The sequence below is a fragment of the Hyperolius riggenbachi genome, chromosome 3 (assembly GCF_040937935.1).
Source record: "Hyperolius riggenbachi isolate aHypRig1 chromosome 3, aHypRig1.pri, whole genome shotgun sequence".
NCBI classification, from domain to species: Eukaryota; Metazoa; Chordata; class Amphibia; order Anura; family Hyperoliidae; genus Hyperolius; species Hyperolius riggenbachi.
The window spans coordinates 114164844-114190454 of record NC_090648.1 but is presented as its reverse complement, the minus strand read 5'-3'; the positions used below and the strand labels follow the sequence as shown (position 1 = coordinate 114190454).

Genomic DNA, 25611 nt, shown 5'->3' with positions numbered 1-25611 from the left:
AGACTTGAGAGTGGGACGGAGGTTCACCTTCCAGCAGGACAATGACCCTAAACATAAAGCCAGGGCAACAATGGAATGGTTTAAAACAAAACATATCTATGTGTTAGCATGGCCCAGTCAAAGTCCAGATCTAAATCCAATCGAGAATCTGTGGCAAGATCTGAAAACTGTTGTTCACAAACGCTGTCCATCTAATCTGACTGAGCTGGAGCTGTTTTGCAAAGAAGAATGGGCAAGGATTTCAGTCTCTAGATGTGCAAAGCGGGTAGAGACATACCCTAAAAGACTGGCAGCTGTAATTGCAGCAAAAGGTGGTTCTACAAAGGATTGACTCAGGGAGATGAATAATTACGCACACCCCACTTTGAAGTTTTTTTATTTGTAAAAAACGTTTGGTATCAAGTATGATTTTCGTTCCACTTACCATGTGTACACAACTTTGTGTTGGTCTTTCATGTGGAATTCCAATAAAATTGATGCATGTTTGTGGCAGTAATATGGCAAAATGTGGAAAACTTCAAGGGGGCCGAATACTTTTGTGTGTGTGTGTGTGTGTGTTAGTGTTATTCGATCATCTGTTTTCGATGCATCATATTTTTGGAAAAACTGATGATAGGTGTATGGTCTATTGGTTTTATTTTTCTGATTATTGGATCAAGTGGTAAAATCAATTAGATTTCTCTCGTTGAAAAAAAAAGATCTAAAAAATGTAATAGAGCATGGCCATCTTTAGGTATACTATCATAGTTTTATTTATTGCCACCAGGTGTGTTATAAACTTAAAGTTAACCTGTGACTTTCAAAAAAAAAAAAAAAATACAGATAAATAAAAATCAGATATCGGAAAAGGTGTGCCTAAAAAGGCTTCCCCCATGCTTGTACATTAGCCTGCTCCTGCACTGGGACCTTGAAGAGTGGCCTCCGTGCACATGTGCACCAGCAAAAATAGTTGAGCCTGATTGGGTCTTGCTCAGTAGCGCGTACCCGACCCAACATGGCTTTCTCCAAAGAAAGCAGAGCAGGACAGTGGTAGAGCGCCTGTGGGAACTAGGAAGGGTCCCAGCGCTGGAAAGGTGGGATGAGTATCCAGAGGCTTCCCCCTCCGAAGAATACCCCTATTTCTTGCTATAGGTACACAACCAGGGGTGTCGAACTCAAATATAAAGTGGGCCGAAATTGAGCTCTGGAACCAAGTCATGGGCCGACCTCAATGTCTAGAGGCCACCTCTCTCCCTTATATAAAAGTTCACTGTTGTCTCATTGCCCTCCCCCTTCATCCCCTATACAGGTCCATGATGTTTAGTGGTCCTCTCATCTATACAATTCTCTGTTTAGTGCACCCCTCCCTTCCCTATACAGTTTCCTGGTGTCTAGTAGCCCCCTTCTTTCCCTCTCCTACACAGCTCCCTGGTATCTAGTTCTGCCCCCTCCCCATATGGCTTCCCTTGTGATCCAGGGCTTGCCCTCCAATACAGCTTCTCTGGTGGTCTAGAGTGGGCCAAACATAATGCAAAGTGGGGAAACCATCTGAGGGCCAAATGTGATGGCTCAGAGGGCCAGATTTGAAGTTTGACATGTATGCCTTAAACAAAACAACACCAGCAACATTTTCCCTCTCCCTTTGAAGTAATTATTAAGAGAAAATAATAAGATGACTGTCAAACTAGATTTTCAGGAATAAACACTGAATTACATTTCCCCTAATGTAAAACTGTCCTCCATAATACAACACAAGGTCTTTCATTGAACCAGTGCTGAGCAATCCTGCAAAGCTTGGAATAAACATGTATGTGTTGTGGACAACTTACCTTTGTTATACCCAGAACGCCAATATTGGGACTGGAAGATGTTGATCCATTCCCAGTGCCAAACACCCCATCCATAACACAGGACAGGCCTTCAATGAAAATCCCCCTGAAAAAGAACGTCAGGTATGTGCAACATTAAGTGCCTTGCAGGAAAAGTCTCCACAGAATAAGTTTAGCTGGCAGCTCAGATTTACAGAGTAAAAAAACAGCTTTGATATGAATGAACAATTACGTTTCACTTCGGCATTCAGTGAATACTTAACTGCCAAGACAGCTTAGTTTCTCTGATGGTCATGTGGTGCGAGCCATCGCTATCTTCCTATTCGGGGTGGGAATTAAAGTGAATGGACAAATTATTTGCACAGGGTAAATAGTGCATACTTGCCAAAATTAATAAAGCCCACCAGCTTTTTTTTACCCCCCAAATAATGTTCATATGACCTGTGCCTAACTGGGTGTACCCGTCTTTGTAAACAATCCCCCGCACTCTAGCAGCTTCAGTATATAGTTAGGCTACGTTCACAATGGTGTATTGGGGTGCGGCATAACGGCCGCATTAATAAACGGCTGGCTGCAATGCAATGGTCACAGTATGGCGGGTGTGTTACAATACAACGGTGTGTGACATCCCAATGCACTGCGGTACCCCAAAACGTATGCATTAACGGTGCGATGTAACACGCAGTGCTGTTTTCTCATTCTGCTGCATTCCCGCAACTCTCAATGTGAACGTAGCCTCATAAGAAGCTAAAATGGAATAGCATGGAATAGCAGGTAATCAGCCTGATGAAGGGGGCTCGCCAAATTTGGCCATTAGAAGTTGCCATTTTATCCAAAGTGCGATTTGTTAATGTGTGATGTGTAGTTTTGAAATAAAATTGCCTTAGCCAAGTGACACCTGCCAGTTATCTGCAAGTCTCAGTTTCTTTCTTGCGATGCTGTTTTTGGCTCATTAAAGTTAATCCTTAGTGAGCATGTTCTCCCCAAAGTCAAGGATACGCTGCCAAATGTTCACTGAACGTGGAGCATATGGATCTCACGGCAAATCACATTGGCTTATGCCCTTTCTTCTTTTTAAAGTTTTCCTTTTTTGTGACAGTATTGATCATTGTGACACCACCCCCTTACCCTCATTATTCTGTGGACCCCGGAGACCGGCCAATCTGCCCTTCCCTTTCTCTAACATGTTTTGCCCCCCCTTCACGCTTTCCCAACACAACCTCATCTTTATGTATGTATAAGTTAGTTGGCTCAAATGGAGGAAGTGTGCACCAACCTTGAGCCACCCCATGTGCTGACTAACGCTGTCATGCACAGTTTTTATATTCTCGCCTTAATTCGTCATACTTCACCAATTAGAATTTTCTCTTTTGTTTCACGTTTGCCCCTGCGTGGTTTCCTCTGGTGAAATTGCTTTTTATTCGATTTTGCTCTTTTCTCATCAATAAAAACCTTTTTTGAAACTAGAGATAAAATAAACTACCTACTTTTCCTCAAATTTTCACAGGCTAGAAGAATTTAATAGGAAGCTCATATTCGCAAAATTGTAAATATTTCAGGAAACAACAACAAAAAAACCAAACGCACCTGTTAATGGCATGGATTGGAGGAGGCGGGGCACAGGAGAGGCGAGCGCAGGCATAGTAATCCCCAATAGATTCAATAATACTTGATACTACAGCACTTAGCATTCCAATGACCCCGGCAGCGGACACAGTGGGAAGGCCCCACTGAACTGCGTAGGAGAAAACACATGGATCAGTCGTGATGTCCAAGAGGTTCTGTTCATGCAAGGTCACTCAACCAAGAGATCACACATACTTACAAAATGAATGTGGTCAAAACACTTTGAGTCATTATTATGTTAACAGTGCCTACTGGCACCAAAATCACACTGCAATGCCATGTAACAATGACAGTCATTTTTTAAGGCCCTTTCACCTACAAATTAATATGCAATAAATCCACCAGCATCCTGGACAATAAAAGAAGACAAATGCCCATGGCCTAGAGAGACCTGAGCTGTTACATCAGCAAAGCAGCATGGGAATATCACGTACAGAAGAGTTTATAGCAGCATGATTACTTACTGGAATTTTCTATACATGGGACTGGTTAATATTCCATCAGCATTAACAGCTGGGAAATTTTTGTTACGTTAAAGCTAAACAAACACAAAACTGATTTTTACATTAAAGTTGTTTTTTTCTCTGCCTGATATAATCAGCTTAAATTCATAACTCAAAAGGTTCCTATCGATGATACAATCTTACCACATCAATGTCATATCAGGGAACAAAGTATTATCATTCAGTTTACTGTTTTCCTGCATAGATTTGGTAAGCTTGTACAAGCAAGATTGTATGGTGGATAGGCACCAATATATAGATCTGACACAGTATGGAAATAACCAGAGCTCCTCTACACCTAGTATTGTATAAGGTTAAATCTGTCCCCTTAAAGGACACCTCAACTGAGGGGATGTGAGGACTGTCATATTTATTTCATTTTAAACAATACCAGTTGCCTGGCTATCCTGCTGATCCTCTGCCTCTAATACTTTTAGCCATAGACCCTGGACAAGCATGCAGCAATTCAGGGGTTTCTGACATTATTGTCAGATCTGACAAGATTAGCTGCATGCTTGTTTCTGGTGTTATTTAGACACTACCGCAGCCAACTAGACCAGCAGGGCTGACAGGCAACTGGTATCTGGTATTGTTTAAAAGGGAAAAAATATGGTAGCCTACTTTTCTTTCTCGCTTCAGTGGCCCTTTAAAGCGAACAATTAATGAACAACAAAGGATGTTACAGTAGAGCCATTCTAGAGGGCCTTTAAGCTTGTTTTTGAGTTGAATTTGTATGTTGGAACACTGTGCCTTCCTGTGCCCTCTAGTGTACCACTACTGTGCTACCCTGTGTCTCCCATGTTGTTTACTCCCCACCTAAAATGTCCCACTCAGCTTTGACACACCCTCAGTCTTCTCCTCCTACAATGTGGAATTGACATAATTACAACGGGCATTCTGTTTGTATTGGCAGGTTGTTTGTAACTAAGGGCATATGTAACCCGGGGACTCCCAGTACAGAACAGTGTGTGGAAAGCCCAGCATGACTGTAGGAAGAATGGCCCACCCACTGTCTTTTTCTGCAAGGTGAGGTATACACAACAACCCTTTGCTCACAAACTCACAATGGCTCATCAATGGCAATAACTGGGCAGAAATACGTTTCTTTTACGGATACTTATAATAATAATAAAGCTAACAGCACTTTGATTGCTGTATGTAAAAGTTCTTATATGTACAAATGAGTGTGCAAAGGGTTAGTAGTTATAAGTAATTTTACTGCATAGCAAGGAAATGAACAGCGCTACTTAAAAACAGATGAGTGCCTACCTGCAAAAGAGTGCAAGCCCCACTTATGGGATAAAATACACACCTAGCATACACATGACCTGTCTACCACTGGAGGATGTTGGTTTCCTGTAACAGCTTTTAATTCATTTTTGGTCAGCCGCTCCCACTTAACAGCTTTGCTTTTGGTGTATATGCAGAGCCTCTGTTTGGGTTCAAGGTGCGTTTGCAGTCTCTGGGGGGGCTCAGCGCATCTCTGATCGGAGGCCATTCGGAGGCGCCTGGTGATGCGCTGATCCCACTTTTTGCGCAAGTAATTTTACTGGGTCACACCACTTCAGCACCTCCCACAATCCAGCCTCAAGGCCAGTGAGTTTGGTTTTGTTTGTGTGGGAGTCCAATTGACCAGCCTAACGGCCTATTTCCAAATCGGGCGTGGCACCCTTGCTGCTGTGAAGTCACAGTTTAATCAAAATCACATAGCCATGCAATTCAGACGGCAAGCTCCGGATGCAGGGAAATGCTGCTTATTTCACACAATGAAAACTGGCACTATATACATTTATTTATTTACTAGGCATAAGCCTGCCTCATTTAAAACGGGCGCTAGGACTCAGCCGCGACCCCCCTCACCACCACCTTTCCCATGCCGCGCTCCCCCTGCACCTGTCCTCCTGCTCTCCAACGTCCACCCACGTGTTACACATGCGCAGTAGCGCAAACACGCGGACACAGGGACAGGAGAGGACACAGGGATTTCATTATAGAGGATTGTATATACATGAGGTAGTTTGCAGATATTCAGGCACATCTAAATGCTGGAGGATCCTCCTTACAATATATCCTTCCCCCAACCATCATGCCCATACTATTGAGTCATCTATGCTTATGCCTATGGAAGAGGTAGTGGGACAGAGACGACAGACACTACTCGTGCTAATGCCCAGGAGTGCAGCCAAAATAAACTCAAATCTCTTGTATGACAAAGCTGAGTTCAGTCTATTATGTCAGGGCTTTCAAACCTTTTCACTAATTGTACCACTTTTATCACCTGAAAATTTTCAAGTACCACCAGTGTACCTATGCAGTATATTGGACGCGATCGGGCTTGGCTGTTTCTGCTGGAGCCTGAATGGAGAGCAGCTACTGCGCATGCGCACACACCGACAAGGAGAACTTTGGGGCTCCCACTGCTGGATCCCCTCTACTGAGGAGGAAGGAGGAAGCCTCTTTAGGATCCAAAGGCCTCCCCCCGCCCGAGGTAAGTACCCTCCAGGGGCACTTTTTTCTTAAAGGTACACCTTAAAGGACTTACGAGGCGAACACAAAAAAAAAAAGTTAATTACCTCATTGCCATTGCAGTGCTCCTAGCAGACTATCAGCGCCTGGCCAATCAGTCACGTGGGCGGCCGTGCAGGCACGCCCACATGATGTACAGAGCTGAGTGAAGGGAGCGAGGACGGGCCGGGGACAGGCCAGAGAACCTGCGCAGCCGCACTAGCGGCTAAGAACTGTGCAGACGCAGGATTTTTTTAAAGGGGCGTTTTTGATCACAAATTGATAGGGCGTACAGCTTGGATAATGCTAACAGAGGGCCACACAGTGACAGGCCAGGCGCTGATAGTCTGCTAGGAGCACTGCAATGGCCATGAGGTAATTAACTTTTTTTTTTGTGTTCGCCTCGTAAGTCCTTTAAGAAAAGAGGGCATATGGGAGGGGAAAAGTAGGAGGCATTGGTGGGGGAAAAGACTACAATTAGATTCCTAGCCTACAAATTGTCAGTAATGGCAATATGTACTCCCCCCCCCCCCCCCCCCCCCCAATTATAGGTAACCTGGCCCCACCACCAGAGAGCTGAGCAGTGACTCGCCGCAAACTTTGGCTCCCCCCTCGCTCACTGCTTGCTGTGCTGCCTTGCGGAATAGTTCACACCTCAGATAATCGGTAAGCCTGCCGCAGTGAAGAGACAGCCAGGCAAACAGTGCACGGTGACGGCACATATACTTCAAATACATGTAGTGAGCAGTGATGTCACTTTCTGTATACGTGCCATCACTGGCTGTCTCTTCCCCACTGATCGGAGGTCTGAAGTATGCCGCAAAGCAGCACAGCAAGGAGCGAGGGAGGGGGAGCCAAAGTTTGTGGAGGCAGGACAGGACTAGGACAAGTGGCAGGCGACCAATAAAGTGGCAGGCAAACCTGTTGTGTACCACCGGGCCAACAGTAAAGTACTACCGGTGGTATGCGTACCACAGGTTGAAAAGCCTTGTATTATGTGTTGTAAAAATAGCTGGGTCTTTTTTAAGTTACAATTTAGATCATGGTTACTCCATGCATGTGTAAATGTGAAAGCACCAAACACTAAATACAGTATGATCTCCAGTACGAATGAATCCTAAAGGGAAGGGGGTAATGCTACAGATTTACAAGTATCATAGGTAAGTGTAGAGGAACTTGCTATTACCATACTGTACTAGTGCAGAAAAGCACAAACCTTCAACTATTCGATTCCACAATGCAAGTAGTTCCCAGAAACACAAATGCCCATCATTCTGTACAATTCCAGAACATAGTCCCATGACAGCTGCTGGCATCTGAAGCTTTGCTAAATGTGCAGCACAGAGATGGCCAATGACGGGTTAATAATTGCAGCTTAAATGTAAAAGTAATGCAACTTGCAGCTTCAAACTGGACTAATCAAGTTCACTTCTTGTTGATTTTAATTGGCCCAACACCAAGCTGAATACAATTCACATTCAATTAGCATGCAAGGATTTATCTGCATTCTTTTCACCATCTCTAATGCAGGATGAATAAGGAGATCTGTGTGCATCTTGTCATCTGCTAGAGGGGCTGGGGTTCTTGTTATTGTGCACTATATTGAATCCAATTGTGTAAAAATAAATACTGTATATATTTGAATACAAGTCGACCTGGTGTATAAGTCGACTCCAAAATTAAACCCTCTCAACCACTTAAGGACCAGCCTGTTTTCTTTAGAACTGTGCTGCGTGGGCTCTCCAGCCCACAGCACAGATCGTATTTCAGCCAGGGTGACCAGACTTCCCCCCCTTTTTTCCCCACTAGGGGAATGTCCTGCTGGGGGGGGGGGGGGTCTGATCGCCGCCGGCTATCTCTGCCTTGCTGGGGGGGCGCTCCTCAAAGCCCCCCTCCGCAGTGATTTCCGCCCTCTCTGCCCATACCTGCTTCTCCTGCAGGCTATGGGCTGCGCAGGACGGTTATCCGTCCTGCGCCGTCAAGGGTAGGCTTCAACCTATCAGATGCTGGCGATCCCCGGCCAATCAGAGGCCGGGAATCGCCGATCTCCTTTACGGCGCTGCTGCGGGAGACACCCTCCGTGAACGGACATGAAAAGGCCGCTCGAACAAGCGGGCGTTTCCATGCAAAACCACTTGCGACCTGCCGACGCTTATCTGTGTTAGGCGGTCGTTAAGTGGTTTTAATCTGGAATTTTTTATTGACTCAAGTATAAGGCCACATACACACATCAGACCATAGTCTTTGGAAAATGAAAGATCACAGACCAATTTTACCCCCTTCCATGTAGTATGAGAGCCATACATACACAGTCTATTCTATGGAGCTGAACTCTCCATCAGAAAAAAATCTTTGCAAGATGCTGCACACACAGATGCTGTATACATTCAAAAGATCAGTCTCTGCCAGGCAGAGCCGTCTCTGCCAGGCAGAGCCGTCTCTGCCAGGCAGAGCCGTCTCTGCCAGGCAGAGCCGTCTCTGCCAGGCAGAGCCGTCTCTGCCAGGCAGATCCGTCTCTGCCAGGCAGATCCGTCTCTGCCAGGCAGATCCGTCTCTGCCAGGCAGATCCGTCTCTGCCAGGCAGATCCGTCTCTGCCAGGCAGATCCGTCTCTGCCAGGCAGATCCGTCCCTGCCAAAGATCCGTCCCTGCCAAAGATCCGTCCCTGCCAAAGATCCGTCCCTGCCAAAGATCCGTCCCTGCCAAAGATCCGTCCCTGCCAAAGATCCGTTCCTGCCAAAGATCATTCATAGTCTGAGATCTGCAGATCATCATACATACCTTGTTTAACTGACATTCATCTGCAGATCTGAAAATCCATCCTGGTGGATCTGATCTGCAGATGAATGTCTGTTAAACAAGGTGTGTATGATGATCTGCAGATATCATAGACTATGAATGAATTTTGCGGGAACAGATCTTTTGCAGGAACAGATCTTTTGCAGATACTGATCTTTTGAATGTCTACAGCATCTTTGTGTGCAGCATCTTGCAAAGATTTCTGTCTGATGGAGAGTTCAGCTCCATAGAATAGACTGTGTAGGTATGGCTCTCATACTACATGGAAGGGGGTAAAATTGGTCTGTGATCTTTCATTTTCCAAAGACTATGGTCTTATGTGTGTATGAGGCTTAAAGAGGCACTTGAGCCAGAAAAAAAATGAGTTTTACTCACCTGGGGCTTCTACCAGCCCCCTGCAGCAGTCCTGTGCCCTCGCAGCCACACACTAATCCTCTGGTCCCCCGCTGCCAGCTAGTTTCGTTTTTGATGACAGGCCCGTCAGGACTGGCCACGCGTAGCTTTTTCCACATTCCCGACTGTAATTAGCGCTATTGCGGGGCGTAACGCAAACAAAAATACACGTTGCCGCATATCTATGCGTTTGTAATGCGGCAACGCGTATTTTTGTACACATTGCGGCCCGCAATAGCGCTAATTAGTCGGGAATGCGGAAAAAGCTAGTATTAAAGCTGGTAGAAGGCCCAGGTGATTAAAACTCTTTTTTTCTGGCTTAAGGTTCACTTTAAGTCTACCCAGCAAAGTTAATTGCTACTCTTGGGGCTCAGGAGGGTTTAATGAGTGCACTGCATACAGTATTGCAAGCATTAACGCCTCCTGTCCGTTAAGTGCAGCCAATACCTCCTCCAGGCCCCCAAGTGCTGCAGTTATTCTCTCCCTTTTATGCAGCCCAGTGTTTCCTCCTGCCCCTTTCCTTGTTAATAGTCGTGGCCGGGACTTTCAGTCCTGTGCTTTTTTGGCATTTCCTTTCCTCAAAGTATCACTTACCACTGGGTACATTGCTGCAAATGGGAATGTCACTAATAGTACACACATTACTCAGTGTGCTCAGCGCTGCCTGTGACCCGTGTATAAGTCGACCCCTATCTTTTTATGAAGTGAATCAGACCTAAATTTCTAAACCTTTACTCGAGTATATACAGTATTTATAAAAAATATCTATTTGTACTAGTTTGAATAACTAATTAGATTTTACGAGCTCACTGCTCTGACTTTAAATGGGAAAATTGTGCCTATTGGTCACTACAGTGGCTACATCCTGCTCAGCTGGGAAACACTCAGCAAAATGTGTGCCTGCCAGGGATTCTCTCAGGCTGCTGTAGTAAGAGATCATAGGATAACCTGGAGAATCAGACAGAGCTTCTCTCCATCTTTCTACAGCAGATGGGTGCAAAACTTTGTTCACAGTGGTACACAATTTCCCACATCAGGATCAAGCATCATGTTTATTATGTGCAGCCATGCCCAGTGTTCCCCAGCTAATGTAAAGAGTAACCTCTGAGCAAACCTCTACATGCAACATGAGACTGCAGGGAAAGTCTGGGAAACGCTCTCAAAGGATGGGTGCATCTTGAGCTACAACTTCCACTGACTGGTCACAGCCTGGGCAATACGTTGCTGATAGTAGCAGCCTGTGTGATAAATGACAGAGGAAGCTCCAGGTGCTAGAGAAAAGAAATGTATAAGGCTTGGTTCACACACTCATCCGTACATTTCTGTCAGTTTTGCATCAGTTTTCTATCAGTTTTCACTGACAGGATTGGAACTGTACACTTTTTATATGTGAACTAAGCCATAGAAAACTCATACATAACTAATGGCAACTGTCAAAAACTGACAGGACTGGACACCTTTTGTATAAACCCAGCCTAAGGGCCCGTTTCCACTATGTACAGAGTCCCAGCATTTCCACGTAGAAAAAAAAATGCTGCCCATCTGTAAACATGGCTTGCTGTCCAGATTGCACTGGTTCGAATCTGGACGGCATGCTGCAGATTTATGCAATAGGAGTAAGTCGGTTAACTAGAAGAGTGCCATCTAGTGGCCAAAATAGATATTGCACATAACTCAATATCACATGCAGAGAATTAATATCTTCTTATTACCAGACTTGCTCCTATTGACTGTTACCCCTTTTGATGCCAAATTGTATTTTTTTATATTCACTGCGGTCTTTCAATTATAGATGTAACATTTATTGATTTGTATCTAATTGTTCATTTTATGCATACTTTGATCAATGTCCCAGGCACTGTTATAGTATTTACTCAATAGTACCCAGCCCTTGTAATATTAAATTGCTGCGAGAGATGTAGGTGGGTGAAGAGAGGGGTGTTACTGCGCACGAGTGTCAGCAGTGACGACACGGCGAACTGGTAGACAATATAAGAGGGGACGAGACGCCCTCTCATTAAACTCTAGAGAAGTGACGTGGGTTCACGGAACATGGGATACGCACCCTCTACGCCACAAGTGGATATTGAGTAAGAATCTGTAATTTACTCCCTTATACTTTATTGCTGCTACTCACATTGTGGCTGTATCATCATGCCAGAACATTTGTACCTGTATGTATAGTGTTCAGAGGTATTTATACTCCTTTACTTTTCTGTCTGCTGGTATTTGAATACTATGTGATTGTGATATACAGTATATATTTTCTTTACCGAATGTGCATTTGATGTCATTACAGTATTGGATATCATTATATACGTGACTCTCTATCTGTGGGTGTAGTGGGACTATTAGCCCCCGTGCATTTTATTGATTTGAATTGTTTTTATGGTTTGTTTAGGATATGTTCCCTCAATTAACTTTGTGATTTGGACTTTTTTGCCCAGATGGATACTTTCTTTGTGTATTTGATGCTTAACTCATCCAATCTCCCCAGCGTAGGACTTTTTGCTCTTTTGCTATATAAAAGGAGTACTATATCAAACTTAACAGTGACCTCTAGTGGTGGAATGGAACAATGACAAACCATTTGTAAAGTGCTTTTCTCCCGTAGGTCCCAAAGAGCATAAGCTTGTCTCAGATCAGTACATAGTGGTGCCAACAGGGAAAATGTCATGTGATCATAAATGTCAGACTAAACAGGTGGAATTTCAGTTTTGATTCAAACGTGTCCAGGGTTGGAGCTGTCTTGATTATGTTTGGCAAGGCATTCCACAGGGTAGGGGCAGCATGACAGGAAGTTCTGGCTGCAAAGCTTCAGGCACAAGCAGTCACAAGGGCTGAAATGATAAAAATCCTATAGAAAAGGTGATCGACATTGTTTATGGGAGCTCTGCAGTGAGATGAAACCGTGAAGTGCTAATAAGTACACTTAGCTTTTAAATGCATTTGAACCATGTTTTATTCTATGCATATTTTCAAGGCATGGCTCCTTTATTCCTTACAGAACACTGATAAGCATATCCTGTCTCATATACATAATATAAAATGATGAGTTATCTGCATCTATTTCTGGTGACCAAAAATAATAAGACAAAATATCAAGTGAGTGCACAATATTACCTTGGTCTCTACAAGAATCCTTTTCCTAGAAGGGTACGTCCTGAGACCAGCATTCGATAACACAAGATATGCAAAGTCCCTGTGTACACTGCTCTAATGGAGGAAAAGCCACAAGCGGGGGAATATTAGCACTGCAACGGCAAAAGTACAAGATGATTTCTATTGGGCCAAGGTTACAAAACTCTCCTCCCCCAGCACAATCCCTGAGCAGACAGAAGAGGACAGCAACACACCACCTTTCTGGACTGTTGCTGTCCCTTCTGCCTCCCAATGGCTTTAAACACACAAACACACGTGAGTCAGAGCAGTGTACACAGAGAATGCAGCCTAATGGAACCACAAGTATTAACCCCCGCTAAAACATCATGCTGAGCAAACTGTTCTCATCTCAGTTACTTAGGCATCTAAATGCACTCCAAAAATAAAAGGAATGAAAGGAGGGGGCTTGTGGAAAGATGGATGTATGTTAAGGGTTAAAGACAGAAAGGCTTATTAAGGCCATGCTATGAGCAAGAAAGGAGAGCAAGCAAGGGGCAAATAAACCAAGGAGATATTGCACAAAGCACATCTAGAATTGCATATAGTATTTATATGCAATGCTGTGACCTAAGAAGGGAAGGAGCATTAGCATCTTTCTGTAAAGAAGACTTTAGGATACAAGGAGGAAGAATTACATTTAAAGGACAACTGAAGTGAGAGGGATATTGGAGGCTGCCATGTTAATTTCCTTTTAAGCAATACCAGTTGCCTGGCATTCCTGCTGATCTTCTGCCTCTAATGCTGGGAATACGCAATGAGATTTTTCAGCAGATTTACTGTCCGATCGATTTTCCGATCATGTTTTTTAATCGATTTCCATTCAATTCTATGAGAAAGCAATCCGAAAAATGATTGAAAATCACATCGGACATGTCGGAAATTATGTATCGAACCATCTGCCAAAAAATCTCATGGTGTATTCCCAGCATAATACTTTTAGCCATAGACCCCTGAACAAGCATGCCGCAGCAGATCAGGTGTTTCTGACATTAATGTCAGATTTGACAAGATTAGCAGCATGCTTGTTTCTGGTGTTATTCAGACACTGCTGCAGCCAAAGATCAGCAGGACAGCCAGACAACTGGTACTGTTTAAAAGGTAGTAAATATGGCAGTCTCCATATTCTTCTTACTTCAGTTGTCCTTTAAAGAGTAACCAAACCCCACTGAACTGGGATAGTGCTGACTAGCTTGTTCCTCACATACATTTCTGACCTTCTGTAGCTGCTTTTCATCAACAACAGGACCAGAACTACAGCACCATTTCCTGTTTCCAGTGGCCCTGGCATAGAAGGTGGCACCTGACAGCCTATTAGAGCAAAACAGCTGGAAAGCCAAGCAGTGCTGCACATCCGGCACCAAGTGTTGGCCTCACCATTACCCCACTATAGAAACAGCTGCTGGCAGTAAGAAATATGGCTGTGCTAATAAACAATGCTAACCAAGTGCAGAGGTTTTTTAAAGCACATCTAATGTTGGAGGGAAATGGAGGATGACATTTATTTCCTTGTAAACAATGCATAGTGCCTGGCTGCCCCGCTGACCCTCTGCCTCTAATACTTTCAGCCATAGACCCTGAACAAGCATACAGCTCAGTTTCTGACTGAAGTCTGACTAGATTCGCCACATGCTTGTTTCAGACACTACTGCAGCCAAAGAGATCAGCAGGGCTGCTGGGCAACTGGTATTGTTTAAAGGGAAATACAGTCACCATATGCTTCTCACTTCAGGTTCCCATTACATTTGAGTTAGCATAGGCTTTAAGACTTATTTAAATTGCATATGCATTCACAAGGCAGTGCTAAGATGGTAGGCTGTGGAAAACTTAAAGGACAATTGCACGTTTACTACAGATCTATCAGGGTTCTCAGGGTTTGTGAACTGATACATTAAGTGCAGATAACCTAGAAGCACAAGTAATAAGAGTTCAGCAGGCAACACTTGTGTGCTGGGTAAAGACAGTGTAAGGTTTTGCTAATACTTGCTTTCTGGGGTCCTGCACGACTCCTGATCGCTCTGGTAGTTGGGCTCCCATCTACTGATCTTAGAGCTGCCATTGTAAAATGCATGTTCAAGATAATAGTGTAAAAGCTACTATTACATTACTGGAAAAAGCCATGGCAGTTCACCCCCTTCACTTTCTTTTACTTTTGCAGCATTCTGTAACATGCAACAAACACAGAAGAACTGTAAATGCATTTTCTGTATGATTTGTATGCCTGTCTTTTGACCGCTGGCCCTGAGAGGACACTTGAAGTGTCTGTATGATCTGGCAAAGCTAGACTGAAATTCTTTGAAAGAACTGTCCATCGTGTGGCCAAAGTCTGAAAGCCTCATCTCAGTCATATTAGATCATAGTAAGGATTCCTAAAATTTTAGTAAAATAGCAGTCATGCACTTGCAGGACCTGAAGCACACAGGGGGACATTTATCAAGAGTGTCTGCGACAAAATGTTGGCAGGTTTTTAGAAATCTGTGCAGAACTGCCTCAGACATCTTAGGAAATAACTAGAAAGTGCAGTTTCCTTCTAAAACTGTTGTAAGATAGGAGGAGTTAGGAAGGTCTCTCAGACAGTGCAGCGTGTGAGGGGAATTGCTGTTGCTGAGGTAACCAATACATCTGCTGTATTGCATCAATTTCCAGACTGGAAGGGTTAAGCACAGAACACCTGGCAGCAGGGGGAGGAGCACTTCACAAATCATGCCTTAAGGCCCATACAGACGTCGGATTTTTCCAAACGACGGGTCGTTTGAACGTCCCGTTCAGTCGTCCGCACGCCAAATCAGGCGTGTGTACAGACTGTCGTTCGCGTGATAAGACTGAGTTTGAGCGATCCGCCCGGCGGATCGCTCAAACCTGCACTGCTGCGTTATCTATAGAACGGTTATTAAACACTTCTTAATCTGCAGCAGTTTAGGAATGGATTTGCACTTTTCTTAACTGTAGTGCAGTTCTAGAAATTCATGTTTAACTGCTGGTATTATGTAGCATTTAAGAATCTTATTATCATGCAGAACAGTTCCCCCGCTGGTTAGAACTGTTTAAGAAGAAAAAAATGTCGGTAACATTGTGATAAATCTGGCCCACAGTTCTTATACTGCATCCAGGTAGTCCTGAATTTGCAAGAAAACTCCCATGAAGCACAAATAAGCGCACTCCCCCCTAACCCTGTCCACTTGTCTGAGTGCTGAAGAGCGGTGACTAGGGATCGTAAATGAGATGCAAATAATTTCGAGTTGATGCAGAATTATGTACATGTTGCATGCAAAGGTATGCAGCTTTAAAATGAAACAATTAAATCCTGATCAAGTAAAATATGATTGGTCCATTTTAAAGCTGCATAAATTTGCATAGAAAATTTACATTAATTCTGCATCAACTTAAATGTATATTTTTTTTAAGTATTTGTATAGCGCCGAAGATTACACAGCGCTGTACAGAGTATATATTGTCTTGTCACTAACTGTCCCTCAGAAGGGCTGACAATCTAGTCCCTACCATAGTCCTATGTCTATGTATATATCAAGTAGTGCATGTATCATAGTCTAGGGCCAATTTTAGGGGGAAGCCAGTTAACTTATTTGTATGTTTTTGGGGTGTGGGAGGAAACCAGAGTGTCCGGAGGAAACCCACACAAACACTGGGAGAACATACAAACTCCTTGCAGATGTTGACCTGGCTGGGATTCGAACCGGGGACCCGGTTTTTGAATCTCATTGACCATCGCTGGTGGTGGCAGCCAAATCTGGATTTCCGAAATAAAAGAACATGAATTTCAACGCCAACTCTACACCTCAGTACAGGTGGGTATCTGCTATGGCTATTGTTCTACTGTTATTTTACTCTTCACTTTTAGCAGTCCTTGCTGTGATCTGATAGGACACACAGCTTCTGCCACAATGCCCGCCACCGTACGATCGCGCGTACCGCCCGCCCTGCTCCCTGGCCCGACCCGAAGGTTGTCTGTATTGCGCACATATGCAGTACAAAAAAACCATGGACGGACAGACAGGGAAAGTGGATGACACAGGGACAGTTAGGTTTTATTGTATAGGATTAGCATTGAGGCATGTAAAAATAGAAGTGACGAGCACAAGATAGTTCAAACTGCAGATTTATTCAGTTGCACAATGTGACAATCAGCCCAGACCTCCAGCCACATTTCAGGATGTAACTACAGCTCTTAGTTGTATTTATAGCTCTTGCTGCATGTAGCATATAGAAGACACACTCAACGGATGGAGCTATGTCACACGTGAGCAGACCTGGCTGCAGCTTGGACATAGCTCCATCCTTTGAGTGTGTCTTCTATCTGCTACATGCAGCAAGAGCAATAAATACGACTTAAAGCTGTAGTTACATCCTGAATTGTGGCTGGATGTCCGGGCTGATGTTGTTCACATTGTGCAAGTGAATAAATCTACAGTTTGAACTATCTTGGGCTGGTCACTTCTACTTTTGGATTCTACAAGTCTGTGGCAGACTAGACCGCACACTTTCAGGGCCCGTTTCCACTATCGCGAATCCGCATGCGTTGCCCGCATGCGGATTCGCACAGTCAGTACAAGTGGATGGGACTGTTTCCACTTGTGCGTTTCCCCGCACGTTTTTCTGTGCAGAAAAAATCTGCAGGGTAGGGCCCTCAGAATTCGCCTGCGTGTGGAATGCAGGCGAATCGCACGCAATGTATTTAATAGGGAAATCGCATGCGTTTTTCCCATGCGTTTTTTGCCGCGATTTCGCATGCGATTTCGCATAGGTACCCATGTTAATTCACACAGGCAGTGACATGGTTAAAATCGCATACAGCCTTACCTATGCGAAATCGCGGCAAAAAACGCATGCGGAATCGCACCCGCATGCGATTTGCCTGCGGTGATTCGCCGGCGATTTCGCAACGCTATAGTGGAAACGGGCCCTGAGGGCGAGTGAGGTGTGCTGTCTGAGAAGAATACTAAGCATTGAGGCATGTCACATGGCACAGGATGCACTCTACGTGCACCACAGAGCCACATGAAAGCGGTCACGTGTCCAGATGGTAGAAACAAACAACTGTCAAAACATATCCGCTTTGAATTAAAAATGGGAACTGAAAATGCATGACCTTAAAAAAACTGCACAGTACAATTAATGTTTACTAATGGGTGCATACACCATAAAATAATAAATCAAAATACAGAAAGCACAACAGCTTGTATTTGAGCATAAATGTATAACCAACAGTAACAGCAAGTATGCTATAAAGGGCAAAAGTAGGCACTTGGGATGTTAAATCCATAACACACACACACACACACAACATAGTGAGCCTGGGTTTGCTAATAGTAAATGTTTGTAATAAGCAACACGCAATTTGTAATGTTTTAAAGAGACACTGAAGCAAAAAAAAAAAAATTGTGATAATTATTTGAATGTGTAGTACAGCTAAGAAATAAAACATTAGTATCAGAGACACAAGTCTAATATGGTTTCCAGTACAGGAAGAGTTAAGAAACTCCAGTTGTTATCTATGCAAAAAAGCCATTGAGCTCCACGACTTTCAAAGTCGCAGAGAGCTCTGTCTTCTGAAGCTTGTTATCTCAACTGTCATTCACTGTATGTTTTTCTCTCCAGAGGACAGGTCAATAGTTCACAAGACTGCTCTGTAAAAACATTTAGAATGCTGAGTAGTTCGTAAACTGCAAATATTAGAGAATGATGCAATGTTATAAAAAACACTATATAACTGAAAATAAAAATATGAGAATATTTTCTTTGCTACTAATCTTCTAGTAATTATCCATACTACACAGCCAATTCATTATATTATAATTTTTTTTTTCTCGCTTCAGTGTCTCTTTAAGGCCCACACTTGATAATGAGCATCACAATACATAAGACAGTATGATCCCATGCCTGTGCAGTGTCTGTATGCCAGTGTCTGTATGCCCCAGTCTGTTTCGGAGACATGTGCAGTTATCTTATAATATCTCGCTGACCTACTCGGAAGCAGCGCAGGAAGCTCCAACAGGACTTCACCATTCTCCGTACACACTGAACATTTCGTTCAGTAAGGCAGCTTTACCTAGAGTGAGGCGAACAGAGAGGCAGCAAGACAGTCTTTCTGTTCGTCTATCTCTGGGTAACTCAGATCTTCAGCACCTTATTCTTAGCACTACTTGTACCCCTGTATACACTACCTGACACCTGCTGTTTTTGTGTAATTGATTGTATGTGCAGGTGTGCACACGTACTTTATATGTGTGTGTATGTGTGCACACATTGGATTGCACACAGCACTTTATTGATACATATTGTTAAAGATTTTTTGGCACCGTTGTGTGAATCATTTTTGTGTTTTTGCATTGCACTTTACATGTCAAGGATGTATGGACTTCACATGTACATATACTGTCATTGTTGACAGGATTTCCGCACTGTTTTTTTTTTTTTGAAGAATCTTTTATTTTCAAAAATTATTTTCCTGTACAAACAACATATATGAATACAACATAGCATAGCTAATAAAAATGTGAACATCGCCAGTCATACATTAATACAAGTTCTCCGGCAGTTAAGCAGGACTGTCGGGTGGTGAAATACAGAAAGATTATTATTAGTATGACTAATCTATAGCGTAATTGTCCAGGCAGAGTTCCAGTGTGGTATTGCATAGTTGCGGAGGTAAAAGTTCCTTTATAGCATGTAGGGGGCATCATAGAGAGCGACCAGGGCCCAAGAGGGATCATACCCTGGCCACCCGCAATTGAAGGGGAGCCATTCTTGGAGAGGGAGCTCAGCTTAGTACATCTCACAGAGTTCACGTTTTTGCAGAGGGGCTTCAAAGAAGAAGCTTATGATATTCGAGAAAGGAGCAGGAAGTGTTTCCTCACTGTTTTTGCTGGCCGCCCAGTTTGAAATCTTTGGGTATATTTTACTGTGTGCTGTTATACTGTGTACTTCTTCATATATATTTCTTGCAACCTTTTACAGAGAGAACTTGTAACAATCAGTTATGCCAGGGAGATTTTAATTACTGTTTTTATGGACTTTTTATGTCACTGGAAGTAGTCCAGTAATAAAATTTGATACATTTCTTCACCAGTTTTTGGGCTTGTGACTAGTTTTCTTTGATACCTATAGACCCATATTGGTTTTGTTTTCTTGTGTATGGATATTTTGCTTTACAGAAGCAGAGTGGGTTGACTACTTGTACAATACAGAGGTATATTCTTATGCTCATTAGCATGCCACCAATGAGGGAAGGTTGGAGACTGATTACTCAGAGAACAGCACAGACTGCAGCTTGTTTACTACTAGCCCAAGCTCAAGTCTAAAAGCTTATGCTATACATACTGAGGCTGACATGGCACGATTGAAAACAGTGTAAATTAAATAATGCAAGTATATTGCATATTGATCAGGGCCTCACTTAGAAGGGAACTGTAGTGCAAATAGCAATGAATAACATTGCTTATTGTTTACAATATTCATTGATAGATTATTTAGTTAGTATTTGCCCATAATAAAAGCTTTCCTCTGCCTGATTTACATTCTGAAATGTATCACTGGTGGTGACATCTTTAGTTCTGCCAGGTGATCTGTAAGGAGTGTTCGTTACTGAGAGTTCTATGCACAGAGGGAGATATTGCTTGCTTGGCATTTGGAAGAAGTCTTTATTTCCCACAATGTAACAATGTTCACAAAACAGAACACTGTCAGGGTCATGACATCCCACTGTGGGCTGTGGGAGGAGTTTCAACAATATCATCCATACAGATGTCCCTGATGATCTATTCAAGAAAAGGTAAAGATTTCTTGTGAGAGAGGGGGTATGGGCTACTGATTGGTATGAATTTCAATCATGGGTTAAAGTTCCTATTTAAAGGGAAACTGAGGGAAGAGTGATCTGGAGGCTGAAGACAATCTCCTCTATACTTGGCACTAGATGCACATAATTCAGTTGATGTAGGATTATGCACATTTTGCATGCAAACATATGCATCCTGAGCAGGATTTGATTGGTCCAGCATCAAACTGCATATATTTACAAAATTTGCACAATCCTTATTTGTATCCACTCTCTATTTTGGTTTGACATGAATATTGCTATGTATTTATGATCTTGGTGAAGAACTGGCAGACACCAGCCTGATTACAATCAGATTACTGCACCGTCATTCTATGCGGTTCTATTTGGACATGTTTTTACACTACATATTGTGTAATTGCAGAACAAAACATTTTTTCAACATAACTAATTTATTTTGCAACGCACTTGTTCCTGCTAGTATCAATACAGAGCCGCACTCAACTTGTCATGGTTTGGCACTGAACTTTGCAAATGGCGTGCTGCTTATTATGACAATTTACCATTAGCCATCCCGTGTTATTATCTTAAATATCATTTCTTGCGCTACGAGGCATATTTGCTGTTACTACTAGTGAGTGTGCTTTGTAATATATTTTGAGCAAAGCAATGTAAAAGCTAAACAAAAACCAAAAAAACCCCAGTATGTACAAACTAGAGGAGTGTCATTTAAACATAGAAATCACACTGAAGAATAAATACCACACCTGGGGATGAATTTAGCACATAATCAAAGCCTAGTCAACTTTTTATGACCTGTTTCCATTAGTTGGACAGGATCTCAATTAAATGTCAGAAAGCAGCCCAAATGTCTTCATTTGACCAGCAACAGTCATGTGACATGAATGGAAGGGAGACAGCACAGATGTCCACTCTGCAAAGGAGAGCTGAGCGGTTATTCACTCAGGGTGGAGGCACGTTCAAGTTAATGACAGAGCATTTTTCAAAATGCAAATGTGTAAACCGCTGGCAAGAGTACCTCCGCCCTTAGAAAGAACACCACTGATGAAACCAAAATAAACCTATTTGTGCTGCTTTTTGATGATGTTTTTCCCCCCAGATATTTTATCACTAGTGGGAAGGGAGCCAGTGAGTGAAGGCCTATAAAACAAATGTTTGACTGGACAGGGGTTTTTAAAGTGCATTAGTTCCTCTGAAAAAATATGTGAATGTTAGTTCACACTGAGTAGTAAATAATGCTTTCCTATTGACCTATCCCATAGACCCTTTTCAATCCCTGCCGTGCACTCAGGAAGACCAAAAGCCCAAAGCAGACTGTCTGCATGTGGGATTGGTGTGGCTCTGTAAAATTTAAAGCTATAGGATTGCTATACACCAGCAGTTCTGGATGCAAGCCAGGGGAATAAAGAGATAATTTGCATATTCAGAATCGAAGCATTGTGGATAACTTAAAGCTGTATTATTTGCAAATACCTTCAGTTTTAAGAAGGCAAACCACACTAACTAATGCCCTAATAAATCAGCACTCAGCTTGTCCTGTCTGAAGGACCTTGTGATCTAAGCCTGTCCATTTAAAATGGCCAGCCCACATCTGAGACCCAGGGTGCTCCCTCAGTGTGGCTAAAATAATTTGATTTGCGTGGATTTGGGGGCAACAAAACTCCCGCAAAAGCCCAACTCCAGGCAAATATTTTACTTTACATTTGGACAGTGTGGAAAACCGGTTGTGTCAGGTAACCTGCTTAAAGGTAACTTAAGGTGAGAGGGATATGGAGACTGTCATATATGCTTCATTTTAAACAGTGCAGACTGTCAGATGCTGATCCTCTGCCTGAAATACTATTAGCCACAGACCCTGAACAAGCATGCAGATCAGGTACTCTCAACTCTGGTTCCCTTTATAGAGAACCTGAGCTGAAGCCAGAGTTCAGAAACAAACACTTACCTAAGGAGAGGGAAGCCACTGGATCCTAATGAGGCTTTCCTCGGTCCTCTGCCACTGGCTGGGAGTGGGACCCTCCTGCTGATCAAGGCCAAGCTCTTATGTTGACACGAGCATGGACACCCAAGTGGCTCCAGATCACTGCGCAGACAAGGCCATGCTCACGTACGCGCAGTATGGTAGAGCGCATGCTTGCAGAAGAGCTTTGCCACAATCAGATTACCGACAATCCAGTATTCTTTGGAGGGTCCCAGGCAGCGATTGGGAACTGGAAGATGCTGTGGGAAGCCTCATTAGGATCTAGAGGCTTCCCGCTTCTAAGGTAAGTATTTAATTTGTACCTGAGCTTCGCCTTGTGTACACTTTAACTACCTGAAGACCGCCTAACACCAATGGGTGTGATCAAGGCGGCAGCCCAAGGACCGCCTAACGCCGATTGGCGTCAAGTCCTGGGGCGGGGATTTGCAAGAGATCGCGCGCGCCGATGCTCGCGTATCTCCACATGGATGACGGAGCTCCGCTCTGCCATTAGTCTCCCAGTGGCGATCGCTGCTAGGAGACTGTTAGACGGCTACGATCTATGGCAGCGCTGTACTGGGGACAGCAGTGTGAGAGATTGGCTGGCGGAGGGAGGAATAAAAAAAATAATTTAAAAAACCGGGAACATTAAAAAATAAATTTTTGGATAAAAAATAAACATTGGGGGAACAATGAGACCCCACCAACAGAGAGCTCTGTTGGTGGGGAGAAAAGGGGGGGGGGAGGAAATCACTTGTGTGCTGAGTTATTGCGACCCTGCTGCGAGGCCTTAAAGCTACAGTGGCCCATTTTGTAAAAAATGGCCTGGTCTTTGGGGGGGGGGGGGGTTAAGCCCATGGTCCTCAATTTTGTTAAAGGGATACTTAAGTTAGAAAAAAAAATTTCGTTTCACCCACCTAGGGCTTCTACCAGCAGTCCCATGCCCTCGCACATCCTCCTGTACCCAGCCGCCAACTTGTTTCATTTTCGGCCGACAAGCTCACTGCGCCTGAACAGGCCTGGCCACGCGTCTCCTCCTACGCATTATCGTCTTCTATTGCAGACATGAACGCATAGAAGGAGATACCTGGCCAGGCCTGTCTGCAAATCGAAAGCAGCTGGAGGCAGGGGACAGGAGGATCTGATCGGGACTGTGAGGGCAAGGTATGGCTGCAGGGGGCTGGTAAAAGCCCCAGGTGAGTAAAACTATTTTCCCCCTTGCTTAAGTGCCTCTTTAAGGAAATACTTAAGTGTTGGGCACTCCTTTTTGGTCCTTGAGCTGGTGAGGAAGCAAGCATAAAGACTGATAAAAACAAATTCTGTAACCGAGTGCTCACAAACTTTGGAAACCATTATTTGCCTGGAGAGGGGCTTAAAAAATCTCCTCTGTGTCTTGAATCTTATAGGTGCTAAGTTACTATAGCATGCTCTGACTGTAATGTTTAAGGTCTGAACTGACTCATTAAGCAATCACTGAGGAAAGACTGACTTTTTAAGCGCAAGTGATTTGAAAAGCTCTTGCTAATGTAATGCTTAGTAGTAGCAGAAGGGTATTGTACAGTGTTAGTTCCAGGAAAGTGCGGTAAATTGCGGTATCTTCAAGCATAGTAGTAGCAGTAGGGTATTGTACCGTGTAATGCTATGGGTGATTTTTCAAGCATAGTAGTAGCAGTAGGGTATTGTACCGTGTAATGCTATGGGTGATTTTTATAAAATCACAACTCTCAAGTGAGAACAAACTCAAAACATGACATCAGTAAGAGCTTTTCAAATCACTTGCGCTTAGAAAACGTTCTTGGAGTGTGAGCCAGCCCCAACTTTCTGTAGGCCTGGATCAGTATGGGTACCAAGCATTCTACCTCCCACATGCTAATGCCTATATCTCTCATCTGGATACGCAGGCACTGACTACTGCTCTGTGGGATGTGGATGGGAGACACAGCTCATTTCCCACTAACAGGAAATACATATTTGTATAAGAAGCTCGGGAGAAATCTGTAGGTATATATTTAGAATATAAAAGAATGTTGTTTAGTTAAACAACCCACAAGTTCACTTAAAGCACAAGTCACTTTAAAAAGAAAGTGAGCATTTTATATAAAGAGAAAACGCTTTCACTCCAGACTGTAAGCGGATAACACATTATTGCACAATGTGTTTATTAAGCATGGCCAGACTGCATGTCACATGCAATGGAATGCAACAACATGAGAAAGAATAACATTACTGCATAGAGGAATGTAATAAAACATCAATCCCGAAAAAATCTAGTGGATGCTGCTTTTGGAGTAACACATGTACTACACAAACAACATATTAAACATCACAGGATATGTGCATAATAATGAGTATGGGGCAGTTTACCATCAGGGCCTACACTATAAGTGTACCTGTCATTCCCACACAAAGCCATTTTATGGAATGAACCAGTATTTCAGGGAGACTAGTGTCAAATACGTGTGGGTACTGTGATGCCAGTTTCTTCTGAGCAGACAGGCTGGCATGAATGTGACCAACCTGTCTGCTCAAAGGGCTGGTACGACTGTCTCCAATACATGTAAGTGGCAGGTACATTACTGCAATACATTATTAGAAACCAGTGAGGAGTGAAAAACTCATGCACAAAAACTGTTTCTCCAGGAGGGGAAGGTTGAAATTTGGGGCTGTCAAATCCCTAAATACAGTTGGTAGTTTGCTGGATTCAGCTGCCCCAAGCTGTGATTTGTTCATTCAAAATTCTATTTCCTGGGTGGGGTAATTGGCGTATTAGTCAATTATTTTATTTTGACCATCACGGTTAAAAAAAAGATGGCAAAACACTCTGAAAATGACAAGCTCACAAAAGAAGAGTGAAAAGAAAAAAACCAGTGAATAACAAAAAAAAAAAAATAGCTTAGTGAGCTGAAGCAGGTTAGAGTAAGGCCCCATTTTCACTTAATCAGCTGGAACAGTTTTTTTTTCCTTGTCCATAGCAGTTCATTATGAACAATCTTTCAGTTAAAACGCGTATATAGTGTGAACAGTGCCATAGGAAAACATGGGCATT

The 25611-nt window shown here is 43.2% G+C and overlaps 1 protein-coding gene across 4 annotated transcripts in view; it reads right to left on the bottom strand.

Annotated features, from left to right (window-relative positions):
- The window catches only part of SLC23A2 (solute carrier family 23 member 2), a 275407-nt gene that overhangs the window by 12653 nt on the left and 237143 nt on the right, over window positions 1–25611 (bottom strand). For all 4 annotated transcript variants that reach the window (XM_068274816.1, XM_068274819.1, XM_068274817.1 and 1 more), the window contains 2 exons: window positions 3396–3543; window positions 1809–1914 (listed from right to left, as the gene is read on the bottom strand). In XM_068274816.1, coding sequence (XP_068130917.1) covers window positions 1809–1914; window positions 3396–3543 — 254 coding nt within the window. The remainder of the gene's footprint in view (window positions 1–1808; window positions 1915–3395; window positions 3544–25611) is intronic.